Raw genomic sequence first — 8,271 nt, 5'->3', positions numbered from 1 at the left:
TTTTTGGTATATTTCATTAATTTTTTTCGTTTCGTTGAATTTTTTTGCATACTTCAAATTTTGACTATAGGTGCATGAAATAATGGAATTTGTTGATTCAAAAAATGATATTCATTATATTTGGTGTATGTTGAGGCCGTATCCAGGAACTCACATGAAATGTCGAGCATCTTGTTGACGTAACATGAAGAGGTACTTGCGGGAAAAGTGTATTTAAATCATATAAAATCCGAACAAAGTCCAAAAATCATGAAACTTGTTGGGGCATCATGTTATCGCATGTAGATGCTATGATAAAAAATTGAGAAGGTTTCGAGCAAGTTGTGATGTCGGATGCCTAAAACCCAGACATCTACCTGGCCTTTTCTTGCTTTTGATAATAACCTGACCGGCCATATCTATATTATTTGGCCCTTTCAGAAACTGATGCTCAGCTAAAAAAACTCACTCTGTTTCCCTCATTGATCTTGAAAGTGGCGAGAAATGGATCATGATGATGTGGCTGGCTTTTATTAGTGGAGGTTAATTGCAAACATATATTCCTGACCTCGATCTGAGACTTCTAATTAACCCAGTACAGTACGCAGCGGGGTCTGTTCTTTTCATCTTTGGTATTAATATGTTTCTTAATTCAAATGGGCAGGGCCTACCTAAACCTTGGATCTGGTGGTATTAATATTAACTCCTTGAACGATCCTTGACATTGGAGCATGTACAGATCAGCGAGCAGTAGAGTATAAAGGTACTTCCATTGGCACACTACTACCACATGCCATGCATGTTGTGCATGCTCTCTATTAATTTGTCAAGTTAGCACGACATATAGCTTGTATAGACAGCGAATCGATCAATGTTTACTTGCAGGTGTCCAAACTCCTAAGCTGACCCGGCCTGGTTGATGAATGGCAGGTGATTCAGCTAGTTAATTCATTGTGATATGTGAAGAACGAACTGTGTCTGCTGTGGCTGCACAAAAGACTGCTGAAACAACGGATTCCACCATTCGGGCTACTGAGGTGCTAGCGGTAGAGGACGAACTGGGGACAAAGTCACACCTACATGCTCGGCAATCATCTTGCTCTGGACCTCAGCGCGGTGAAGCTCCTCCTGGACAAACCTGTGGTGCTCTCTGTTGGCCTCATAGATGGCCATGGACATCCCAAACACAGAGCGCATACCCTGCAAGAGAAGACCTTGGACGTCTTCAGGATAAGCTGCAGCTGTGGCACAGGAGGAAGGCAAAGGCACAGACTGAGGCCGAGGTTGACTGGGCTTGCGGCCTCTCCTCTTTGCTGTCTCACTAATTCTCACAGGTCGGTAAGGCTCATGGCTCACTTCTTTGATAAACTCCTTCTGAGTGACTACCTCAATCATCTTCATGATATAGGGAGCATGAGTATAGGACTTCTTAGGATCCCAAGATGTCAACTGAATCTGCCTATAAATGAAGCCAAAAGCACTGAAATCCTCCTCATTACCCTCATGAAAAGCTTTCAAGAAGGGACCCATAGAAGATAAAATCACTGAAGCACCACCAATCTTGGGAACCAAAGTTTGCCGGACCAACAAATTAAAATAGCGATAAACCTTTCTCATGTTGTTGACGGTGTAGAAGTCATCGGCAGTAGCATCCTCATTGTAAGCAAAAGAGAGATCAATGTCACGGTGAGGGTTGCAATTAAGCCGATGTTTGTCTATGTCATCAAACTCAAATCCAAGAATTTTGCCAAAGCGAGCATAAGAGACATAATAGGGCTGACCTTCAATGGAGAAATGCATATAACCATAATGATCAACTGTGGCCTTCTCATACCAAACAGTAGCAAAGAACTGTGCAATGACCTCATTGCTCCACGGATACTGCATGGTCATGAGATTCTTGAAATTACGCCTTTCCAACATTTCAAGAGCTCTAGTCATCTCAGGATCACCCAATTTGACACAATGACCCCAATCAATTTACTTCTATAAAACCACTGGCTGACTCTTGGAAAGGATCACTGAATCATAGTAGTCCAGCTGAAAGACAATCCCAAAGTGAGGATCATGAAAATCAGCATCTCGAGATTCAGATGGACATTCAAACCTTTTGCCAAAGACCTCTCCTTGGTTGCTAAAATAGTCCTTAGGGCGAGGCGGATGAACGTCATCCATAAAACGCCGATCGCCCGGATGGGTGAACAATTGCTCAGTCATAGGAACCAACTCAACATCCACATTGGGCAAGTACAAGTCATCCGCTCCTTTGCGGAAGGAGTTCTTGCCACGTCCTACTGACACCTTGCACTTGTTGCGTGGAGGCTTAGCAGTGGGCTGCTTTGCTCTCTTGGGGCGAGGCAGAGAAGCATCTCCATTACCCGACTCATCTTCAGGGCGAACCACCTTCTTGCGACCCATCCTGTAGTAGATAAAGCAAGAACAAGTATGAGATATGGCGCAAGATAAAGCTATTAATGGAGGACATGGACCAGTGGCGGAGGAAGGAAAAAAATTTAGGTGTGGCGAAATTGATAACATTGATATCAAATATTATTTCTCAGTATATTGGTTTATACACATATCAGAAATCATGATCGTCATCTACTATATAAGTAAAAATATTTTGAATAATTAGAAAGATACAAGTAAAGTCAATATACTAATCAAGCATCCCCAGTAATGAAATATTGTACAAATCCGAGTAACTGAACTCTGAATTCTGAAACTCACCAAGACACTGATGCTAAACTTTCAAATGCATGTTCCTGATTAACATCTGTCGTTCCTAATAATTTTCCTTCTTTTATTTGTATGTAAAAAGAAGGGCTCCCTATGTGTGGGATGTGAGATACTACTGAGTCAATCGAATGGACTATGACCAGTCCTAGGTTCATTCAAGGAGTTAGCAGTTTATTTAGGAGCCCAAATATTACTAATCTGCTAGGACATAAAGTCAAAATTAAAGCAAATAAATCCTCCAAAGCTCGACCTCGTCAGGCACCAAAACCAAATGCTTGCAAGTAATCATTTATATCTTCATTTTGACTTGAGGATTTTCGGATAACACCAATTACCTCATGAAATAGTGCTAGTCAGTTACAATCGGTGCTCACAGATTCTATGATTCCAAACCAAATCACACAGGAATGCACTATAGATCAGCCAAGCCAGCAAGACATAGATCATATACATACAGATCAGACAATACTGACATGGAATCAGTGGCGGACCCAGAAATTGAGAGCAGGGTATGCCCATGGCAAGAAAATATTTGGGTGAACAATACAAAACATTCAGATGAGCTTAGATAAAAGATACATATAGTTCAAACTAAATTTGTTCCATAACAAATTGAGATTACAAAATATCGGAAGAAAATTACAATTAAATTTTAACTCTTCGATCCCTCATTGCTTGATAGCAACCGATGATGTCATGATCATTGACTTGCAAAATTACAAAGGGAGGGATTTGATTTCTAATCACCTCTGCTCTGAGTTGAAGCAAAGAACTCCAATCAGCCAATCGGGTGGGGCACTGGGGCGGCGTGGCCGCGCGGGGAAAGGGGCGTGGCTTGGCCTGGCCACGACGCCACGTGGGGCGCGCCGGCGACGTGAGCGTCCGCGCGGGCGGTAGGGGAGGCGTGGGTGGGGTGGCGGGCGGCCTTGCGCTGCGCGTGGGCGGCGGACGAGGGAAGCCCCGGCGGCGCGCGGCGAACCCTAGCGGCATGCAGGTGGGCGGGAGGGAGTGAGCAAGCGAAAAGAAACCCCCCGCGCGGAAGAAATTATAATGGTCGTTTCGGGGCCTCATCCAAGGCCAACGCTCATCTACTCATCCGGCCACACTCATACCCAAACTCACACACTCACACCCACACTCACACACTCACACTCTCACGCTCCAGGCCACCTTGCCCGCGCCGTCGCCACCGCCGGTCCCCGCCCCCCTCCCCCCTGCCTCAGCCCCTCCCAGCCGAGCCCGGCCCGCCCCGCCGAGCGCCGCCATCGTCGCCGCGCTGCCCAAGTTTGGCCCCACCCCTCCTGGTCGAGCCCCGCGCCGCCGGCCTCCGACGCGTTGCCCCTCCCGGTCGGGCCCCGTGCCGCCCGACGTGCCGCCCCGCCTCGCCCGGCTGTGGGGCACCGCCGCCGCCTCCCGGCCACGCTCGCCGGTGGCCCACCGTCCCCGCCCCCCGGCCACGCTCCTCGACGGCCCACCCCCGCCGCCACCCAGCCAATGTCCTCGGCCAGCCCCGCGCGCACCGGCCTAGCTCTGCAAAGCGGCGGAGGAGGAGGAAGAGAGAAGAGAGAAGAGAGGATAAGGGGAGAAGAACAGGAGCAGGGAGAAGGGAGGACGAGGGGAGAAGAGGAGGAGGAGAAGGAGAGGAGAAGGAGAAGAGAGGAGGGGAGAAGAGGAAGGGAGAAGAGGAGGGGAGAAGGAGAGGCCGATGACCGTGATGCCCCCGCGCCCGCACGTCACGCTCCGTGGTCGTCCATGCCGTTTTCCCCATGTCTAGCCGGAGACGAAGGTGATCCCGACTCCGCGTCACCCGACTCCACCACCACCGAAGGTAAAGCCCCCCTCCCTCCCCGGTTGTCGGCCGTCGTGCCGTGTATGTCGTTGCTGGCCTTCGTGCCGCAAAGTGTTGATGTGTGGGCCATTGTGCTGGAAATGTGGCTGTCGGACTTCGTGCCGGCGTTTTTCTTGTAGGTTTGGGAACCCTCCCAGTACAGGGGAGGTGCTGCTGAAATTTTCAACTTATATAATGTTGTGTTTCTTAATTGACAATCTTTTGTTCCTTATTTTGCAGGAGGAGAGAGTGATGGACGTTTTTCTGCCAGATGGACACCATCACAATCTTCCACGATAGTGAGATCTCCATGGATGCGAAAGAATGGTTTGGCTGCACAGTACTTCTCAAGGTCCCAACAACAGCAAACCAGGACCGGATTAATCGCATCCTGATACACCATGCAATTGTCAACATCTGTGGGGTTAATGTTGCTTTGGAGAATATTCTACGACATGATCCAGATTACCTGGTGTGGGGCAGTTCAACAGGAGCAAGCCACTGAAATCTTGAGAACACCAGAAATTGACATTGGGGGCGCAAAGATTGTCACGTATCCATGGACTCCCCAGCATGGTTGTGCAATACTACCCTTCGATGGCCTACCACCCCCATCCCCAACTCTGACACCAGCTAAATGCCAACGAGGAGAAGAAGTTATGGAACATCTCAAGGTTACCGTTCGTGGACTGCCACCACATTTGCTCGTCGCTAAAGCCTTAAGTACGATCTTCGCGAACAAGGTTGTTATGTTGTATCCAAAATTGAATAAGGAGGATCTCACTGCAACCTTCAAGACATGCATCCCGAGAAGATATACCTTCTACATGGAATGTAGCCATCCGCAGAGGCACTATGCTCTACATGTGGCCAATTTGGATGGACATAGAAGGATATGCACCGGGTCCCAACTCGGCAATCTAGGCACAACAGAACGGTAACTGCAGTTACAACAGAACCTTTGCAATATTAATGTTACACTGTTCGCTCTAACAAATCTCACTCTTATTGCAGCTATGATCAACACGCCTTTTCGATACACACTGTTCCCAAAGGACGGTGCAGGGACTTCTAGGCAAGCAGGTGGAGGTGGACAATCCGATGGAGGTGGACAACAACTGGCTCTTCTGCAGTTAGGTATGGTACAACCATCTTATACATCAGCCCTAACCACATACTTGAGATGTATCACAATCCAATTATTAAACTACCTCATGTGGATTGTCATGCAGGTTACACAGTTCAATCACCCGGCTCTTCATCAGGAGATTCTAGTTTTCGCCCTAACACCGGACTCGCCACCGGACTCACCACTATACGGGGAAGATGATCCATTTGCCTTCACCAGCACCTTTGTCCAGACCAACAAGTTGGGACCAATTAACCGAAGTACTTGAGTCACCAGAAGGGTACATTTAGTTCAGCTTCAATCCTTGTGTATAACACTGTCCAATTAAAACGACCGCAATTTGGACCTGAAGCATGATTTGGATGTAATGAAGGCAAAACTTGATAGTGTTGTTACTGATCTTTGGCAGTTGAAGGTGCAAGTACAAGATTTTGAAGAAGGACTACATTATTATTGCAGCAGTGTGTGTAGGTGTAGCTATTGGTTGTCTTATGAGCAAAATTTGGAAGTAGTGAATGGCGTCGAATGTCATCTTACAGGAAGCAGTCTGTTGCTTACCTGATGCATGACGATCGCTAATTTCTGGAAGTAGTCTGATGTCAAATGTAGAGCTTTTGTTGGTCCTAGCTGATGTATGACTAGATCATTGTGCTGGGTTTGTGAACCATCTATTTATGTTGTGAACTATGAGTGCTCGCCTAAATCTGTTGTGAACTATTTATGTTTGTGAACATATATTATTCTTTGGCTGTTTCTTTTTTGTGATTTGAACATATATTGTGAACTATTGTCTTTTGAGTTGATATCCTGTGAACTAGTCCTATGACTTATGTGTTTGTGCTTTAATTAATTAGGCCCTACAAAATATAAGTACACAGACTATATATCAGAAGCATACAACCAAATTAATTTATAAACATACAGCAACTGTAAGTTTGACAGATCATCATAAGCATACAGAAAAATTCATAAGTACACATAATTAACCTCACCTTTTGCTTGTTGGTCATTACTGTCCAGGGCACTTGTTTTCTCACTTCTTCTCAGTACATTACCTGGAATTATTCGTCTCCCGAGCCGGAAATTCTAGTTAATTATTGATCGTGTACAGAGGACACTTCTCTAGACTTATTGTCCTCAGGAGCTGGAATTTCTCGTTAAATATCGGTGTACGTACAGACGACCCTTCCCTGGAATTTTTGCTCCACCCCAACTGAAATTTTCAGTTCAGCTCAGATCGATCTGGCCGCGCCCGAATTCCCTTACCCGCGGGGCCCACGATTCTCTTACCCGCCCCCAGTACGCGTTGCAGCTTCGCCCTGCTGACCGCTGCGTCGGTCTCCAACCCCTAGCCAGCGACAGCTAGCGATGGTCGTCCGGCCGGCCCTGACGCGCGGCCATGGCCGTCTCCACCCGGCCGCGTGCTGTGTTCGTGCAGCCGGCTCTCGCTCCGGCCGCTTGCCAGCGCCCGCTCGGTCTACGCGCCGCGGCCCATCCCATCAGCAGCTAGCGCCCGTGCGGCTGACGCTCGCTGCGTCCGCGCGCCCGGTGGCCCCCGACGTGACCGCATGCTTTCCCTCAAGGTCACGACGGGAGTCCTGCTAGCTGGTCCTCACTCCCGTGCATGTGCGCGTAGTCCCTGCTTCCCCGACCGAGGTGCTTTTCAAAGGTGATTTCTTTATCCTCCAGATCTGGCTTGGTCCCCCAGTTTTTTAGTACTTGCTTTGTCCTGATCTAGTGCTGCTTTGCGACCCATAGTCTTATTCTTTGCCAAATCAATAAAGCTAGGGTCGCGTACGTCGTTCTTGCTCTGTTCCTAGGAATAGTTCCCAGCCCGGCAGCTTGCTCGCTGCTATCCTTGCAGCCCACCAGCCATTGTTACCCTGCAGCCACCTGCTCTGCTATCCATGTTCTCCATTAGCTTTATCTTGCGCCAATGTGCATGATTACAGATCAGTTATGCATGGAGTGGTGAAGGAAAAAAACGCTTGGTGACTGCTGCATACAATTTAATAAGAGTGCATGTTATGGTGCTACGCCAGATAAAATGGCCACTTTCTGGAAGTAGCTCACGCCACACAAAACGGACATGCAAGAGTTTCCACCCCTAGCATACAATTTGGGATGTGTGCTATGTGTTAGAGGAAGCAAGTTTAAGGTGATGATTAGGCTCAGTCCAAATAAACTTGTCCACATGCTTAGGTGTGTTTAGAGTTTGTTTCATGTTAGTTTTGACTAATTAATGATCAGTAGCTGGTAATAGTGGTTTATGATCCATGTAATTAGGTACCCATGCCAAATCTTCTTAATGGACCAAGTGAAGAATTGCACATTTGTGCTGAAATGGCTGCATGAGCAGTTTCTGTTGAGTGGTTCTTTCCGTGATGTAAATCATGTATCTTGTGAATATGCAAAATCATGCTTCAAGCTTTATGTTTAGAATGCACATCACAATACTACAAGTAGCAGTTCAGCATTCAAGTGAAAATAATAAAATAGTACATCAGTGACTATTATATATATAGTAGGAGTAGAGGCGTTCTACATTCCTATTGCTGCTTGTACCCCTATCACAACTGAGAGCAATTAATAATTA

At 47.1% G+C, this 8,271-nt stretch overlaps 1 protein-coding gene and 1 pseudogene across 1 annotated transcript; one reads left to right on the top strand and one right to left on the bottom strand.

The window, feature by feature from the left end:
- Positions 1–927: 927 nt before the first annotated feature.
- LOC136488366 (uncharacterized) lies at positions 928–2,397 on the bottom strand (annotated as a pseudogene).
- Positions 2,398–3,191: 794 nt separating this feature from the next.
- Positions 3,192–4,246, top strand: LOC136488365 (extensin-like). Its single transcript, XM_066485325.1, has 2 exons — positions 3,192–3,227; positions 3,884–4,246. Exons 1-2 carry the CDS (start codon positions 3,192–3,194, stop codon positions 4,244–4,246), a joined length of 399 nt encoding a protein of 132 aa, XP_066341422.1.
- The last annotated feature ends 4,025 nt before the right edge of the window (positions 4,247–8,271 follow it).

Source organism: Miscanthus floridulus, chromosome 10 (genome assembly GCF_019320115.1).
Source record: "Miscanthus floridulus cultivar M001 chromosome 10, ASM1932011v1, whole genome shotgun sequence".
Lineage (NCBI taxonomy): Eukaryota > Viridiplantae > Streptophyta > Magnoliopsida > Poales > Poaceae > Miscanthus > Miscanthus floridulus.
The sequence above is the reverse complement of the archived record's forward strand: the minus strand, read 5'-3'. Positions and strand labels throughout refer to the sequence as shown.